General features: G+C 33.5%; 1 protein-coding gene across 1 annotated transcript; it reads left to right on the top strand.

Annotated features, from left to right (window-relative positions):
- Positions 1-10,218: 10,218 nt before the first annotated feature.
- Positions 10,219-16,812, top strand: LOC129808005 (F-box/LRR-repeat protein 4-like). Its single transcript, XM_055857638.1, has 4 exons — positions 10,219-10,509; positions 10,579-11,187; positions 13,956-14,975; positions 15,064-16,812. Exons 1-4 carry the CDS (start codon positions 10,273-10,275, stop codon positions 15,118-15,120), a joined length of 1,923 nt encoding a protein of 640 aa, XP_055713613.1. The 5' UTR covers positions 10,219-10,272; the 3' UTR covers positions 15,121-16,812.
- The last annotated feature ends 1,853 nt before the right edge of the window (positions 16,813-18,665 follow it).

Below are 18,665 nucleotides of genomic sequence, written 5' to 3'. Positions count from 1 at the left end.
TGGTCTTATAATATGTATGTATGATATTTGTAATGTGTTATAGAGAGATATGGCCTCATTACATTATTAGAATCATTAAATATTTTGACTTATTTTAGTACAGTGCACGCTTTCTAATTCGGATCGGCGTAATCCGGACGAGTTATCGACGGTTACATTTAAAATAATTTTGAGGTCATGTATGAATGTGTGTTCAGCAATGAAAATGAATTATCCTGTGATGTTTTTGTTTAATAAATGAAGTATAATATAGCATAGAATTCACTAATAATGTATTTTTAATCTTCTTTGAAACTTTTATAATAATTCTACAAAAAAAATCTTGTATTATATTTTCGAGACGTTGAACAAATTCAAAAAATCCATCCGGACGAAGCGGACATCTGTCATATTGTCTCCCAATCAACCGGATTACAAAGCGGGCACTGTAACTGTGATTTATTTTCTTTTAAAATCGTAATCAGATTTTGAATAGCCTTTCATAAACCTTGTTTCAATGCCAAGTTTCAGCTTTCTACCTTTCCTCAGAGAGGAATTACATTCATTTTGTATAGGGACTGCTGGAAGGAGTGATAGGGGAAACGTATATATCCATGAGGAGTTATAGTGGAAAAAGGCATTATTTTGTATGGGGGCTACAAGATGGAGTGAAGAACGGAATAGCCTATATACATGGTTAAAAAGCCTTTCATAAACTTTGATCTCATGCCAAGTTTCAGGTTTCTACTTCTTCTCAGAGTAAAGTTATAAATGAAAAAAGTCCACATTTTGGATAAATATCTTAAGTCACACACTGACCAAATACCGAATTTAATCATAATCGGTTAAGCCAATCTTGAGTAATTCTTATGTCAAAATAGTTTTTTTTAAGTATAAAGGCGTTCGTACAAGAACTCTCAGTGGATATCATCCTGAGTCTTAGCAATTTTTCATCCTTTATAATTACCTATAAAATGCGCCTAGATAGACCAATTCCCATACATTTTTGCCCATGGTTCTTTTTCTTGGAAAAGAGGATAAAACTAAAATTTATACACTGAAAAATAGATTACACGCATATTTTAAGAAATTCAAAGAGTTTTATAGCGACATTGTACCATTTACAGTAGACTCTCTCTCAATTAGGCATTTGGGGCAAAATGTCATCCGGTTTATCGATAGATTTGGGTGTCAAAGCCTTTGTAAATTCCACAAAAAGCGCTCAATTATACAGAATCACGATAAAATAGAAAGAACTACAGAGAATTTGAACAAATTAGCTTCATAATTAAACGTGAAAATTTTCAACAAAATTTTTCGCCCGATTGAGCGAGAGTCTACTGTAAATATGTGTTAATTTTAAAAGGTTTTTAAACCGGTCAATTTGACCGATCTTGGTAGGTTTAATGTTAAAAAGACCCTCGAATTTTCTGAAAGTCTGAACCAGTTGAATTTGTTTAAAAATTAAACAAATTTAAGGGTAATCTGAAGTGCTTTAAACTGGTTGCGAATATGTTAGCATAAAAAATTACAAGATGAGGAACAATTTTGTGGAAATACGTAATCATAATATACATTGCCAAAAGTTTGGAATATTAGTTTGAGTATAGCGCAAACCTTGGACGTTTTGCAATTTAGGCGGGCGAACTCGAAATTCTTTGTCGATTTTGATTAACTTGTTGCTTTAAAGACCATTTATCCCAAGGTCATACCCAAATAAATCAAAGTCGCAATTTGAGACTTTAAATCAAGGGGTAACTCATTTCCATTTTTTCTGACAAGGGTTTCTGGTTTCTCGGGTTTCGCGATGCAGAAATTGGGTTTCTCGGGTTTCGCGATGGAATTTTTGGGTTTCTCGGGTTTCGCGATGCAATCCTTGGGTTTCTCGGGTTTCGCGATGCAAAAAGTGGGCTTCTCGGGTTTCGCGATACAATTTTTGGGTTTCTCGGGTTTCGCGATGCAATTCTTGGGTTTCTCGGGTTTCGCGATGCAATCCTTGGTTTTCTCGGGTTTCGCGATGCAATTCGTGGGTTTCTCGGGTTTCGCGATGCAATCCTTGGTTTTCTCGGGTTTCGCGATGCAATTCGTGGGTTTCTCGGGTTTCGCGATGCAATCCTTGGGTTTCTCGGGTTTCGCGATGCAATCCTTGGGTTTCTCGGGTTTCGCGATGCAGACACTGGGTTTCTCGGGTTTCGCGATGCAATTTTTGGGTTTCTCGGGTTTCGCGATGCAAAAAGTGGGTTTCTCGGATTTCGCGAAGCGTTTCTCGGACAATTGACGAGGGTTTCTCAATACGAGTTACCCCTTGCTTTAAATTTATTTACCCATCTTCGATTTTGACTCCCAGGCAGTTTTCCGTTTTTCCCTCCTGAATTCGCTACTGACTGTTTGTTTAGACTTTGATGCTGAGGTGTGATTAGTGTGTTAAATTTTCTACCACAATTTACATGATATGTGTATGATTTTATTGTTTCGCATACTTTATTAAATTCTCCTCATATTTGATGAGATATTAAGTCTATAAGATGTTTGCATCATCTCCAGCAAGTAATGTGTGCGACTCACTTCACCCATTCTCCAAGGCCATATCAGGATAAATAAGCGACACGCTTATTAATTTTATTACTAATTACACCTCATTACCACTTCACGGTGGTACAAATTAGGCCGCTCTGTCTCCTTTAATTATTATTATCTTTAGTACAGATTTTACCATAAACATATTGCGAAATAAAGCACTCACTCCCCGACATAATGTCGTGGATCGTGCGTGAGGAATAGTCCATGTGGAATTTATCCATGTGTGAACCGTGATACGCATGAGGGGAAGTATTTATTTTACGAATTAAAACTTTTACAATTTCCCATTCCATTTCAGTCAAGAGATCCATTTATGGTCCATACAGGCAGATGGAATGCCTTGAATGGGAGGGATGTGGGTGCGAGGAAAAGTAACTGGAGGGGTATAAGCTTTGTGGGAAGGTACTGTCAGAGAAATAAATTGAATAATAAAATGGGAAGCAAATATACGGTGAGGTAATATAATTTAATTTTAAAATGAGAAAACGAAAAAGATGTACAGTCGTTTGTATTATTTTTACTCTTCTCTGATTTAACACCGTAGCCTCCACCCGGAAGTGTAGGAAGAAAAAGTCTCCCATTTCCGCGTGAAGAGCATTAAAGCTTCACTCATACCCCTCAGCCGTACGTCACTTTATCATCCACCCCACCAGTTCCAACTACGGGACATCCTGGGGGCACTTTTTACACAATTTTCAAATTGTGTCCTCTCGTACGCATATTTTTCCTCATCAAAAATTGATAAAGGCAAATTGATGCAGATTTTTATTCATTCTCTTTTGTTACAAGTTTAAGAGGAAACCGCATCGAGGACACCTGCTACCGAATTGATGTCCTCATGCCCTTGTAAAAATGTTCTCTTATACAAGGAAAGCACAAATGAAAGTTTTTACACAAATGGCAACCAGAGGTGAATCACAAATATTAAATTAAAATTTCTGTATATAACTGCACCTCATACATGTTGTGCAAAATATATTAAATGTCCAAGATATGAATGCCTATTGGTGTTCAGACCATCTTCGCCTCACATAGTATAATTTTATTTCGTACTAAAATATCGTATATTCCTACAGTGGTTGGTGGGTTGTTAAATGAAAAATGAAACTTCATCACCTGGTAAAACGTGTGACAATATACCGCTAATAAACGACACTGGAGCTAAAACAGAAATTCATTTAATAATTTGACTTATAAAACCACTAAGTTCTGTTCTGTAACTAAGTTAATGCACCATTCATCATGGTTTTACAGGTTTTTGTTGATTTATATTCTTATTAATTAATTCTTATCATTGACTCTTAAATCTCTCAACTGATAAATCCTCTCAAAAACTGTGCTTTCTCATAAAATAAATTTATTTGCATCTCTTTATTTAAATTTAACCTTTAAATTGTGGCCTTTCTTTTAGAAATGAATAACCTATGCCGCAGTTTTCAATTTTTTTTTTTTAATAAAATGTAATAAACAAAACAGCTTTAAGGTGCACCTTATACTTCTACGCAACTTTGGATTGGAAGATTAAATTGTGAGTGCGAGACAATTAAAGTCCTTTAATTTAATAAGAGAATGTACACGAAAGTAAAGAAGTTATCTAGAACTTACCCAATAAGGAATCAGGTCAAGATGCTCTGTCCAGTTAGTTCTTCACTAATAAATCTATTTCTATTCATATGGCCTGCACTATAATAATTCATTTAAAAACAATTAAGGATAAAATCATTTGCGAAAAATGGATTTGACAAGTCCCAAAATGGTAATTCTATGCGAAAGAGCCAGAACAGTTTAATTATGATAAGAATTAACGCTAAAAAACCAAAGACGCAAAAGTAACAATATTCAGTAAAATAAAGATAATTCATTATTTTTTTACTATCTCATCTTCTAATCCTTTAATTCTGAAATAAAGAAAAACTTAAAAATTTATGTATAAAAATTTTTTGTGAGAATTTCCTTTTTTTATATAATTTATTTTCACATTTTCGAATAAGTTTTAGAGGTAATTAAGGCGAATATTTTGTTTTTGTACACCTATGTTCTACAACCATTTCGATATCGAATTTTCGAAGATCAAAGTATAACCATTTTGGAGGGCCTATTTTAATCAACGGACTTGCTTAAATTTAGATCTTTTTGGGAGATCTTGAAATTTCCAATCCGACTGTATGGGACTTAATCGATCATGAGTCGGTATAGTACCCGTAATAGATGTATCTTTCTCAAAAATTTTTCAAAAATATTTTTCATTTGTTCGAAAGATTGTCACACGGCTAGAGGTCAAACGGTAAGAGATATCGACTTCCAATCTTCAACGACACCCCCCTATAACTCAACATTATCTAGGGCAGTCTTTTTCTGTCCTCCCCCTCCAAAACCATGCTTTTTTGGCTTATTTCGAAAACTACTCCTACGATTTCTTTCATTTTCGAATATGTTTTTGAGGTAGGCGAGGCGAATATTTCGTCCTTGTACTGTACACCTATGTTCGAAAACCATTTCAAACATAGGATTTTTATTGAAAGATCTTGAAATTTCTAAAACCGACTGCATCGATCACAATCGGTCATGAGTGGATGTACCCATAAATGATTTACCGTTCTCGGATTTATTTTTTATTTGTTCGAAAGCTTGTTAGTTATGCTAAAATATTCTAAAACCTACTATTCTTAAGCAATATCTTATTTTGGAATGATTTTTTTTTAATTTATCAATCACTTTAATTGGTAGTAAAGCGGTATGTACCCACAAAAAATGCGGAAAATTAATCGGGGAAAGTGATCTGTCTTTGAAAATTTATTTTTTCTCATATTTTGCAAAGCAAAAAATTCTATTTTTTTATTCGAAGTTAAGAGAAAATAGTTGTATTAATTATAGTTTAGAGAATAGAGTTTTTGCTTTAAAAAATAAGAGAAAAAGTGAAATATTCAAAAGGCTGCCGCATTCAAAGGTAGGCCACTTTCCCCTACACGGATAGTTCTTTCTCGTGAGTTCGAGCACTTCGCAAAGCTTTGACGCTTTGCCATCTCTTTTTGCTAATACTGTTAGAAATATCAAATATGTGACTTCTGACAATGTCACATGGCAATATCACGGTTACAGAATCACTTTTATAAAAAGCTCTCCTGAAATCCTAACGAATTTTATTATATGACATTGACAGAGTGTTACAAAATACCTCCACTTGGTTAAACAACATATGCGAAAATGAGTGAAATCGTTAGGCATAATTTTGAGATAAACTAAAAATGTGATTTTGGAGGGGCTGGAAGGTGTGGAAAGAAAATGTAAAAAATCCATTTCAAAGCAATGTTCACTTATATGGGGGTAATCGAAGACCAGAAATTAATATCTAGGATTCTTTGGTCTCCAGATCCAAAAACCGTCATACAAAAAACAATATTTAAATAAAATGAAATAATAACTTGAATTATTATCTTTAGGATAATTTACATACATTTAACTACAAAAATTAAGATTAGATTTTTTTTAAAGAATTCATAAGTTGTCAGAAAACCGGATGTATTCCATCTTCTATTATTTGCTTAATAAAAGCAATGCAATTTTTTTAAAAATGCTTTTAAGAGTGAAAGGGGGTTGATTATCTCTGCTCAACCAAGTGTGCACATCTATCCTGGGAATTTTGTGAAAAGTACAAAATTCACAGTGACACAATTTTTTTCCTGGAAAATTTAGTTGTTCTTCAGCATCTTGATTAGCCTTGATGTACAGCTTATACCCAAGGGTAGAACATGAGCTATGCAACATTTTTCAACAATACACTGTATATTCCTTGAAAATCAAGTCAATTTCGCACCTCTCCAAAGTGTTGACTACCCCAGTTTCTCCTAGCTGAAGTGGCAATATCAAATTTCTTTGCCTTTAAATTTTTTTAAGTTGGTCATAAAGACAATTTAAATTTGAAACCTTTAAATAATGAAAATTAGAAGATCACCTTAAAAATGGGTCATTAGCTTTTGGTTCAGACTAGGAAGCTTTCAATTTTCGCACTTAAACTTAAATCTTTAAGCTTTACTTGTATACAGGACATAAGACTAAAAACTCCATCAAAGTATAAGAAAAACTAATAATGCATGTTAAAAATAATTTGCTTGTGAGACATCCTAGTTAATCTATTTTATGTTCTGCTGATTTTGCATTATTCATTAAAATTATTATTATTTCAAAAGTTTCATTTCATACTAATTGAACATAAGTTTACTTGAAATCGCCAAGATACAGGAGACTCTCTCAAATTCGGGCATATGGGACCGAAATGCCAGCCGAATTAGACAGAAATTCGGGCGACAAACTTTTTGAAATGCAACGATTTTTTATTCATGTGCATATAGATATTGAGTTTACACTACACACTCATATATAACGTAAATTGCATGAAAATCCCTCAATAATGCAAAATCACATCAAAACTAAGACAAACCATGCCAAATTTGAGCATATTAGATTCATCTGATAATCATAATCAAACTTGAAAAATGACAACAAACTTTTTTCAAATGTAACCGCTGCCCGAATTAAAAAGTAGCCCGATCTTAAAAGAGCCGAATTTGCGAGAGTCTACTGTAGTTGTCGTTCTTAATGCTGATATAAATTTTATGGTCCTCAGATGTTCAGGAGCAAGATGTTTAACTTTTCATTAAAACCATTAAAACAATGTGTAGCACTTAATTTTCTGAACTCCAAAATTTTACTCTTCTAATGTTGTCATTCTAATAAATGACATAAAACCATGTATATGATAAAACATGGATATCATCAGAAAAGTATTGCTACAACAGCTGATACTGATACACTGATATACTTATATCACTGATAGTGAATATAAAACTGATATTGGCCATTGACTGTGCGGTAAAACAATATTTCAGAGTAGGTTCATTTGAAGTCAAAAAATCAAATATTTTCTTTTACAAGAGCTCATAGGGGGAAGTGGGGCACCTTTGAAAAAGGGGTACTTTTGAAATTGAGATTTTTTACCTGTTTTTAAATAAAATTGAGCCTTATCGTGATATAATTTAGCTGCTCAAACAGATTAAGAAGCTAAATTACATTATGCTATGGCTCAGTTCCACTTAAGCAAAGGAGGATATTCTCAATTTCAAAGGTGCCCCACTTCCCCCTACTGGAACGAAGCAAAAAAATTTGGTAAGAAAATATGCAATTTTATGGAATTCGTGACCAATCACGCTTTGCACTTCCCAATGCTTTCCTTTTATTCAATTTTTACAATTCTTAATTTTATGTAAAATATGTTACCTGTTCTGTTTTTTTACCCTATTTCTCGCAATATTTATTCCTTTTTAATAAAGCTTATTAAGACTTAATAAGTCCAAAAATACTTTGAAATTCATTTATCAAAGAATAAAAACCTAACGAAAATCGTCATTTTTTTTGTTTATGAAAGGTCCATTTATCTATTAGATCAAAGGAGTGCAAGAACCGTTAAAACCGGATAAACGTCAAAGGAAACATGTACGTCAATGGTCAAAACGCTACCACAATAAACTTATTTTGACGTTTATTCGGTTTCAACGGTTCTTGCACACCTCTGTATTAGATCATTATCTTGAAAAAGTGGAATTTTAATAATTAACAATTCTAGAATGGTAGGGGAAAGTCGTCTGCCTTTAAATGCAGCAGCCTTCAAATGTTGCGATTTTTTCGTTGTTATCAAAAGCATAAATTATATTCTATTAACTATTAGGTAGCTATCCATCATCCTCACAAATCATCAAAAAATGGAGAGCCTAGCTCCTATTTCCTAGATGCTAGATCAAAAAAAATTAAAATGAGCTCTAAACTGTAATTTTGATGTTCCACAAATCATGTGATTTTTCATAGTAAAAATCATTTTACAAATAAATCTTCCATTGTGACACATAGAAGGTTAATCAGGCTTAATATTTCTGTTAATACATTTTGGTTCAGATGACACAATTTTTGTGGGTGGCAAAAATTTGCAAATATCACCCTGCAGCGGCCTTTAAATGCTAATGTCGTGTGCCTTTAAATCCTATCTTTCCATACATCAAAACATGTGAAATCGAACTCCTACTTTTCTCTGACGAACGTCATACAAATAAATTGTATTCTCGGTCTTTTGTGGATAATTTTGAGTCAAGAAACACGGTATAGACCTTTTTTTCTGTTTCTGCGTCAAACCGTCCAAATGGTGACATCGTCCCAGAAAGTGTCTTGTGAAGTCCAAGTGTATGTAATTGTCAGAGTAATTCCCCAGAAACCTGATAAAAGCTTCCCCATACCTACCCATACCTGAGGAAGGAGACAACCAATCTCCGAAACGTCGTACAGGAGGAAATAGAGAAGTTTTAAAAAAAGGTCTATACCGTGTTTCTTGACTCAAAAGTCATACAAATACTTATAACCTGCTATCTTGCTCCGGCCGGGATGTTTCAAGTTGACAATTTTCAACTTCAATGGCCTTTTCTTCCAAATTTTCATGTGCAAAACAGTGCTTCAGAAAAATGTGAAGAAAAGTTATTTTGTAATGTCTTTTGACTGCAGTGATAATTTTAGTGAGTGCGTTAGGCTTCAACCTAATCATTTATAGCCCATTTAGTTTTATTGATTCAATATTCTCAGTGAAAAAAAAACATTTAAAGGCAGCTGCGTCGCGTTTGAAGGCAGACTATGCCAGCTGCCTTCATACAAATCGACATCACTTTTTTAATTTCCTCAGAAGGAAAAACTGAGAACTTGCAAGTGCTAAATGAGGTAATCATATACGCTGAATGAACAAGAGAATTTTTTGGTGTAGTAGAAAATAAAATCCATTTTGTGGATTCTTCAGAAAAAAATCTTAAATTTGGAACTCCATTTTTCGTTTGAAGGCAGACGACCTTCCCCTAATTAAATAAATAGGGGGAAGTGGGGCACCTTTGAAATTGGCATTTTTCACCTATTTTTAAATAAAATTGAACCTTATTGTGATAAAATTTAGCTTCTCAATCTCTTTGTACACATAAGTTATATCACGATAAGGCTCAATTTTATTCAAAAATAGGTGAAAAATCCCGATTTCAATGGTGCCCCACTTCTCCCTACTATAATTAGGCAAAATCATCTATGGATTGCTGTATGTATTATATCATTAATTAGTTATTATTTATAAATTATAAGTAGAGAAAAGGGATAGTTTGATTCTATTTGTTCTATTTGTTTTGCAAAATTATTTTGTTGTTTTTAATATAAGATAAAATCTGCAGAGATTGTTTTTTTTATAATTAAATTTTTTATAATATAAAATAGAAATTGAAAATTAATTTAAGAAGAATTTTGTAATGCTTGTAACATACGGTCAAATTCAACAACAAGTTCTGTATTTCGTAAAGTTTTAGGTATTTCTGAAATCAAATGTAACTAAATGTAACAGAGACCATTTGGGGCTTTATTTGGAGACTGTTTAAGATCCCACACTGTCTTTTGATTTTCGATTTACTCATGAACATTTTTAAAATCCTTCCCTATTGATATTGGTTTCTAATTTTAATTTTTTATACTAATTACATAACTTTTATTTAATTTATAAATTTAATAAAAAAAGGCTTTAAGTGATTCTTGCAATTGGGGTTAAGGAAGGTCTTTATTGAGCATGCTCCAGATTTTTCCCACGAGGAAAATTTTCAGTCATTTGTCATTTCTTGTACAGCAGAAGAACATTTTTATCAGACAAAAATGCTTCTTAGAGCTAGTTTAACAAATTACGATAAAAATAGTACATGGACTGCGGAGCCAATTAATCCACCTTGTGGTCCTACTGGTGAACATATAGCTCAGTTTGCCAAATCAATTGTGTTCAGTTCGATAAAGGGGCAATACGACAAGAAAATCTTCAAAGATTTCGACTCATCTTTTATCTGGGATAGACAACCAACGAGAACAGCCTCTGTGCAATCAACCTGCTTTTCACCAGTTGGTTTATTCATTTTTGTAAGAATAGTTCATTGAATAGTAATTTCATAATCATGCTTTTTTTTCTAGAGAAAATTTGGGACTTTGTGGGAAAATGTGCCATCGACTTTTGCAGAGCTGCCGTCAAATGACGAAAGTATTATTCCTGTCCAAGATTTCTTTGTGATTGAGCTGAATGATTGCGTTATTCCCAGACAAATTACCATTGACCAAGTGATTAATCCCGGGGCTGTGATTAATATATGGCTGTACAATATCACAACATTTCGTTGGCATTTGGTTTGGAGCAAACCACCAACCTGCGATACGAAAAAATCTCGCATTTTGTGTATCAGTTTGAGAGATAAAATATCCTTTGGAACAAAATTCCTCAGGGTTGATATGAATCAATCTAAATTGAAAAATCACACTCAAATTGGCCTAATTGAGGTTTTTGGAGAGAAATATGCCCTTGGATGTAGTCTCAAGTCAATCAACAAAAGACTCGAACTCAAAAAGCATCACATTTTGGCGCTACTGAACACGGAATATGAAAAGCACAATATGAAAGCCATCCTAACTGAAGAAACTGACGGATTAGAAGCTGCACTAAAACTTGCGAATACAGACAGATACTTATTTGAAGATCTTGGACCAAAAGAGAGCACCACGGATTCAATAAACTTGCTCGACTTGCCAGTAAGTACCCAAAAATTAACTAAAAGCCTAGATCAGTTTACGGTGCTCCGAAAACAAGATTTTGTAATAATTTTTGTCAAAAGTTTACCAAACGGAGATTCTTTATGATTCTGTGCACTTAGTTACTTAATACCGACGGCTCAGTATATAACACGAATATATAAGTCGCGAACGGCTAACTTTACAGGAGAGCGATTTCAAGGTGAAATTTTATACGCTAAGTAGGATTTTTAAGATTTGAAAAAAAAAAACCCTATATCTTTGAGAATAATTAACTTTCTGGTAAAATATTCACAGGGAAGGCAGAGGGTGTGAAAGAGTACCTGAAAAGCGAAAAAAACTTTTTTTTTGCAAAAAAAATCGACTTATTCGACTTATAGTCTAACAAAACAAAACATTTTGGAATCGACAATCTCAAAGAGGGCTCCAGAGAGAGAGAGAGAGCAGTATAATCCCTCGATTATGAGTTATATATATGTATTTCGACTCTTACCACCTAAGGAGTCATATTTTAGTAGAGTTTTCGAAATCTGTAATTTCACAGTTTTTGACGTCACGCTGTTTGTCCGGTTGGTGCCAGCACTAGAGTCCAAGCTGTTAGAGATAGAGACTTGAGACCTTCGGAGAACCGCCTCCCCACTTGAAAAGTCGACCCAAGGATAGTTATTACGCCCCTCATTTTCTCCCCATCCCTCCTCTTCGCTTTCAAAAACCATGTTTTTTAGTATTGCACGAAAACGTGCCGTGCGATTTTTTTTTTCATTTTTAAATAGTTTTAGCGACAAAAGGCTCTATGGAGCACATTTCTTCCGAATAGTATCATATTTATACTCGCTGGAAAAAGGTCTTGGAATTCATGATAAGCGTGAACTCATTCCAATTGGTCACGCACCGGTAATGAACAGATTCTTAACCGTTAAGTAATTTTTATCCGAAAATAAATTGTATTACTCGTGAGCAATTGCGGGCAATCTTTTCAAAGATTGCACACAGAAAAATTATGACTCTATATTTAAGAATATATATAAGACATTCGCAAATTTAAATTGAACGTGAATACCCGAGGCGATGAAGTTTAGAAGCTCTGAGCGAGTGAAATGGTCTAGAATCCTTACCTCTTACGCTAAGGGATCGGGAACTTTCATTAGCTGAAAGATGAAAAATGTCTTGAGATTTGCAAATTCTAATCAAAACTAAATGATCACTGATTTAGAATTAGGGTGTTGACATTCATCGTATGAGATTTAAAATTATACTCCTGTGCGTTTCTGTTTAAGAATTTTCCTTTTTTCTGTGTGTAATAAGACTCGTCAGTGAAATTGGAATTTCTGATAAATCTGAAACGGTTCCAAATGGTCCTGAACCGGCTACTAATTTTGATCCTTAAATCAATTTTACTACTCGTAAACTTTTTTAGGCGATCCTGAGTAATATATAAAACGGTTTATAATCGGTTGTAAATGGGAAAACGGCAAATATTGCGAAAGTACTTTTGAGGTATCGGATCTAGTCACGAGTTCGAGCATTTCGCAAAGCATAGAGCATTTTTCCACTCCTTTCTTAATGTGGTACAATCTGAAAAATGTGAAATGAAAAGAGTACTTTTAAATTCGTAAAAATACTATCTTTGCAAAATAAACAAGGATGTAAAAAACCGGGTTGGTTGTGACAATAATATTCAGTATAAAAATGTTAAAAGGAATACGGTAGGAAATCTGTATTTATACATTTAAAGCTCATTTAAAATAGCGTATTTTAATATTAATAATAATTTATTTAGACCTTGCAAACTTGTGCTTTGGGTTGGCATATTTTAATGTTTAATTCTAAATCTTCTTTTCCAACTAAAAATCCACCACTGAGCTTTACTCCGGTTCATTTTTGTCTACCTTTTTAGATCCATGAAATTTTCTTTGAAAATATTATTGTGCGATCTATTTTGAAAACTTTCTAGAATTAACTGTTTAATATTCATTTCAAATAAATAAATAAGGATGCATAACCTAGTAAAAAGTTAATTTAGTGGTGAAATATTTCTAAAAATGCAGAAACGTATCCAAGAACTACGGAAACCAGGCGGCTAACACATTAAGTACTTATTAAGTAGTTAATAAGTCCTTAGCTCAATGATTTAATTTTAAGGAGGTTTAGAATATTCAACTGCTTAAAAAATATATGAAAATGAGACAACGTCAGCGCTTTGTGGCGAATAGTGAAACTAATATGACATGACTAAGCCTTAACAACTACTTAATTAAGTACTTAATTAAGGCCTCTGTAGAAGTCCTTAGAGTTTGTATTAAGGACATGAAAAGTATTTTCACTAATACTTAATTAAGACTCTTTTTAACTCTCTCTCTAATTAAGACACTTTTTAAGAAAGATTCAACAGAATATGGTAGTTAGTTATTGGAAATGCCAAACAGCGTTCCCGGATTAAAAGCTACTGAGAATAAAAGGAGAACCTTGAGCTATACTTACAAAATCAAAATGCAAACAAGAATTTTAAATTAAACTTCTCCCCTTACGCAATTATAATAACGTTTTGTGACAATGTTTTTCTGAAACTTCAAATTGTTTCATCCTCTATTCCAATTTCCACTATTTGCACAAATTTCGCTAGTGTCGCCAAAAAATGCCTTAATTAAGTACTTAATGAATAACTTATTAAGGACTTATTTATGCACTTGGACAATGACATTTTTTAAGAGCATATAGATTTTTCGGGTCTAACTAAATTATGTTAAACAAAAACTTCTTTCTTTCAGTACGAACTTCAATTAAAGATTTTCTCATATTTGGATCTAAAAACACTATTTGACTTGTCCAGCGTCAGTAAGATAGTTTACAATTTGGTAACTGATCCAATTATCTATCGAGAAGTCAACCTAAAGATTTACTGGAGCATACTTAATGATGAATTTTTGCTGAAGATTAGCAAAAGAGCCACAAAGATACGGAAATTGGATATTTCTTGGTGTGGATGGCACAACTCTATCACTCCGTCCGTTTTTATGTTTTTCATAAGGAAATGTTGCCAGAAGGTAACCCATCTCCGAATCAATTCATGTGCATTCTTTACTCTAGATTGCTTTCACGTGGTGGCAAATGTTTGCAGTGAACTAAGAGAATTTTCCCTCCACGGATATGGAAAAATCTTTAGTCAAGAGAAGAACATTCTATTTTCAGCTGTGAATCACTTGCAGAAGATCGATTTCTATCGCACACAAATCCATGACAATGTTCTAGAGAGGATTTTTATAGGAAGTGGAAATGCCCTTAGGCATCTTGGACTCTCTGGTGGCTTTAATTACGATTTGGATCGTATTTCCCGTCAAATTTCAAAATATAACCGTGAAATTGTCTCTCTGGACTTCTTTCAATCACGCTATCTCTCCCACATTGGATTACTTGCCCTCTCACATTGCCACAAACTCCAGGAAATTGACTTCAGCTGGTCCGTTAACTACATGAATCACGACAAATGTCTGACAAAGGCATATTTCCGGGAAGTATGGGATGCATTTTTCAGCAACAACAGACAATTAAGGAAAGTTTTTCTTGCTGGAACACCAAAATTCGATGAGTACAATGTGGAGAGTATGATGAGATATTGTCCCAACATGGAACAGATTGACCTTAAGCATATCCGTGGATTTGCATCAGAACTTTTCCCTAAGCTACGGGCTTATTTCGTTAATTTGCAGTATTTCTCAATCAGTATTCGTGATCCAACACTCACCGTTCCTGCCAACGAAGAACCCAATGATAACATTTCACGACACAATGTGAGTATTAATATTAAATTTTGACTTGAAATTTTGTAATTTCTTCAAATATTGTAAAGGCATAAATTAAAATTGTTTTTCATTTCAGAAACTCCCGAGTAATTACATTACCGTCGCTAGGCATTTTAAACCAAAGACGTCCTAAATAAAGTACAAAAAAGTGCATTTAAAGTAAGGTAACAACCACTTTTAGAGGTTCGATGATTAGGAAAAGTTACAAGGAATTTATAATATAAGATTCATGTGTGTTCAAATTGACAAATTAATAGGTTAAAATAGGGTAATTTAGATTTGTTTTTAATTTGGAATTTAAGGGTTTCTTCACTGTATTAGATGGACATAAGAAAAAGACTACGAAGAAGTACTTTCAAGTGTAATGCCCCAATTAGACTCAGGCTGATCTTCGAGAATATTTAGCCTGTAAAATTTGGCGGTAAAAGAATTACCCAAATTATACTAGGTCCTCAACTAATTTGTGAATTTTACTGCTCGGACTCAAAGAGAGATCAGTTATATAATCGTCTTATAGTTTTTAAACGGTAAGAAATATCGGGTTCCAGTTTTCGACGATCCCGAATAAAACAAGTAAAAACAATATCTCTATACTATTTTCCCCCGCCCTATTCTCTCCAAAACTATGTTTTTTTTTTTGGTTTTTCTTAAAATTGGCCCGAGCTTTTTCAATGATTTTCGAAAATGTTTTAGATGTAGTCCAGGCGAACATTTCGTCCAAACATACCTATGACCGGAAAATTCGCCATTTTGAATTATTGAAGATCAAAGGTGAACCACTTTGGAAGGCCCATTTTTCAACCAATTTGGTTAAATTTGATTTTTTTGGAAATATATTGAAATTTCGAACCCGGCTGCATCGGTAATTAACCGGTTAAGTACCGATTTTTGAATAATTTTACATCCTCAATAATTAATATTCCCAATATTCCCTAAAAATAATGTTTTTTCGGTTTTTATCAAAATTGACCCAAGCTTTTTCAATGATTTTCGTATATGTTCTAGAGGTAGTCTAGGCGAACATTTCGTCGAAACATCTATGACCGGAAAATTTGCCATTTTGAATTATTGAAGATCAAAGGTCAACCACTTTGGAAGGCCCATTTTTCAACTAATTTGGTTAAATTTGGATTTTTTGGAAAGGTATTGAAATTCTGAATCCGAATGTATCGGTCTTCATCGGTAATGAACCGGTTTAGTACCGATTTCTGAATAATTTTACATCCCCTATTCACTACCAAAACTACCAAGTCAGATTTGACAGTTCCGCCACCAGGGGGGATATTGTCGGCTCCTTGAGGAGTACCGCGCCCGGATCGCAATGAGCGATTTCATCCAGAATAAGGTCACGGATTTCAACGTATCGTCGCATCCTTCCGCCTTTGACCTAATATAATAAAGTCTATTAGTGAGTATACTAAGAGCTATACAAAATTCCCTAATAATTTTCTAATTTTCGAAAATAATGCCTTAAAGTCAAAACACAAAAAAAAGTGTTTTAAACACCTCGACTCTCCTATACTTATGTTTTTTTTTTTAATTTTAAGATGCGAAGTAATTACTGAATTATGAATTTTCAAATATATTCACAAATGTGTTGTAACTAAAAACAAACAAAAAATTACAAAAAGGAAAAACTCATTCAGACTAATAAGAAAAAAGTTCCATTTAATTTGATTCACAGCCTAATTGTTGATTAATTAAGGATAAACTATTAAATAACTTTAATAACTACATACAGGATATGTAAAAATAATAGCCATATGAGCCAACTATACTGTTATGAACAGCTTAAAATAATTGTTGTATTTAAGAAATAGTTTATAAAATTACCGAAAATTTATTTAAAAAAAAATATATATATATATATATATTTGGTAAAATAAAATTGTTAAACTGGTCATTTTTGTTTCTGCTACAGGTGGTCAAAATTATCGTAGGGGAAAGTACTCTCCCTTCGAACGTTCATGCCTTCGAATAATGTGAATTTTCTTTTAGGTTTCCTAAGAGACTTACACATTTCTATTAAATCTTAGTTGGCTTATCACCAATTGTTGATAATTCCATGATAATTTAGTGTAAATTTCTTACGAAAAACAAAATTCACATTATTTGAAGGCATGAACGTTCGAAGGGAGAGCACTTTCCCTTACCAAAAACCGGATAATCCATTCATATTCACAAATTTTAATTTGTTAATTTCTCCGAAAAAATAAAAGCGTACCTTTTCACCATCGAATTTTTCATCATTCGACCATGTTTTCCAATGATAAATACAAAAAGGTGACTGTTGTATATTCGTTTTTTTTTAACATTTATGTCATATTCTTGGCTAATTTTAGATACCACAAATTACGGACACCATAATTTTTGAGAGACTAAAAAAGATACCCAATATTAGTAACGAATTTGTTCCAAAATGTAGCTCGTCCACGGACACCGAAAATTTTTGGAACCAATTTGTACCTTCTAGGAGGAACAAAAAGATACTCAATATTAGTAACGAATTTGTTCCAATAAATAGCTCGTCTAGTATAAAATCGTATCCCTCCTCCTCTCACACTCAGTCACCCGGGGGTATCAGTGGCCCAATAGGCAAGACCGTTGGTTCTTGGGCGGATGAGATCTCTGACTCGACTCTCACAGTTATGAGTTTGAGTCCCGCCCGGTGCAAAGATCTGAATGTTTAGAAAAAGATATTTTCACTGTTATATAACGTAATAAAAATTCACCGCCTCTGCCCAAAAAAAAAAAAAACTTCGGGAGCATGGAAGAAGCATCCACATTACGGGGAAGGCGCTCCTGGCTATGGATTCTGTAAGTGAAGTGATCGATTCACCAGAAAAGTGATAGATTCATTACCTTGGCTAAAACAAGACAATGTATTTATCTAACCGAAAAGAATGTTAGAATTTCTCTAAAAATTCGTTAAAAATCAATATTTTTTGTTTGTTTTTAGCAATGTCTTACAAATAAATTGATTCAAAATACAAGTGAAGCGATCACTTCACTTACAGAATTTATACCCTGGGCGGTCTACACACATGGACTTAGTTAGCGGATTCTTCCAACATGGGATATTGTATTGTATTGTATTTATTTTTCATTACCATTAATAACTTATAATAACTCATGTTAATATATATAATAACATGATATAACAGCAACAATATAACATGATTATAATAATGAATATAACATGATGATTACAACTCGGAATGCGTGAAAATTCGATTGTGAATTGAATTTTTTGGGTTTTTTTTTTAGTTTATTTCGAAAGCAACGCCTACGATTTCTTTAATTTTCGAATATATTTTAGCAGAATCAAGTCAAGGCGCACATTTTGTACTCAGGATACTTATGTTCGAAAACCATTTCGATATCGAATTTTCGAAGATTAAAGATGTCACATTGGATGGCGTGCCCACATCTCAACCGATTTGCATAAATTTGAATTTTCTTTTTAATTTTCCAACCCGACTGCATCGGACTTAATCGGTCATGAGTCGGTGTAGTACCCGCAAATGATTTACACTCTCAGTACCGGCATTATGCACTTCGGGATTATGCACCTGACGGAATTATGCACATACAAATTATGCAAGTTTGCCTACCATTGGAAGTCAATTTGTGAAATCATTTTTGAAATGCGCCTGAATGTATTAGGGGAGACTGGGG

The sequence above is a fragment of the Phlebotomus papatasi genome, chromosome 3 (genome assembly GCF_024763615.1).
Source record: "Phlebotomus papatasi isolate M1 chromosome 3, Ppap_2.1, whole genome shotgun sequence".
NCBI classification, from domain to species: domain Eukaryota; kingdom Metazoa; phylum Arthropoda; class Insecta; order Diptera; family Psychodidae; genus Phlebotomus; species Phlebotomus papatasi.
Note: the sequence above shows the minus strand (reverse complement) of the source record. Positions and strands in the feature narration are given on the sequence as shown.

What these genes read in the sequence shown, in the direction of transcription:
- LOC129808005 (XM_055857638.1), top strand. Translation starts at nt 10,273, where the DNA reads ATGCTTCTTAGAGCTAGTTTAACAAATTACGATAAAAATAGTACATGG. An exon ending in TAAACTTGCTCGACTTGCCA is followed by an intron (nt 11,188 to 13,955) that starts GTAAGTACCCAA and finishes TCTTTCTTTCAG; the next exon opens with TACGAACTTCAATTAAAGAT. An exon ending in ATAACATTTCACGACACAAT is followed by an intron (nt 14,976 to 15,063) that starts GTGAGTATTAAT and finishes TTTTCATTTCAG; the next exon opens with AAACTCCCGAGTAATTACAT.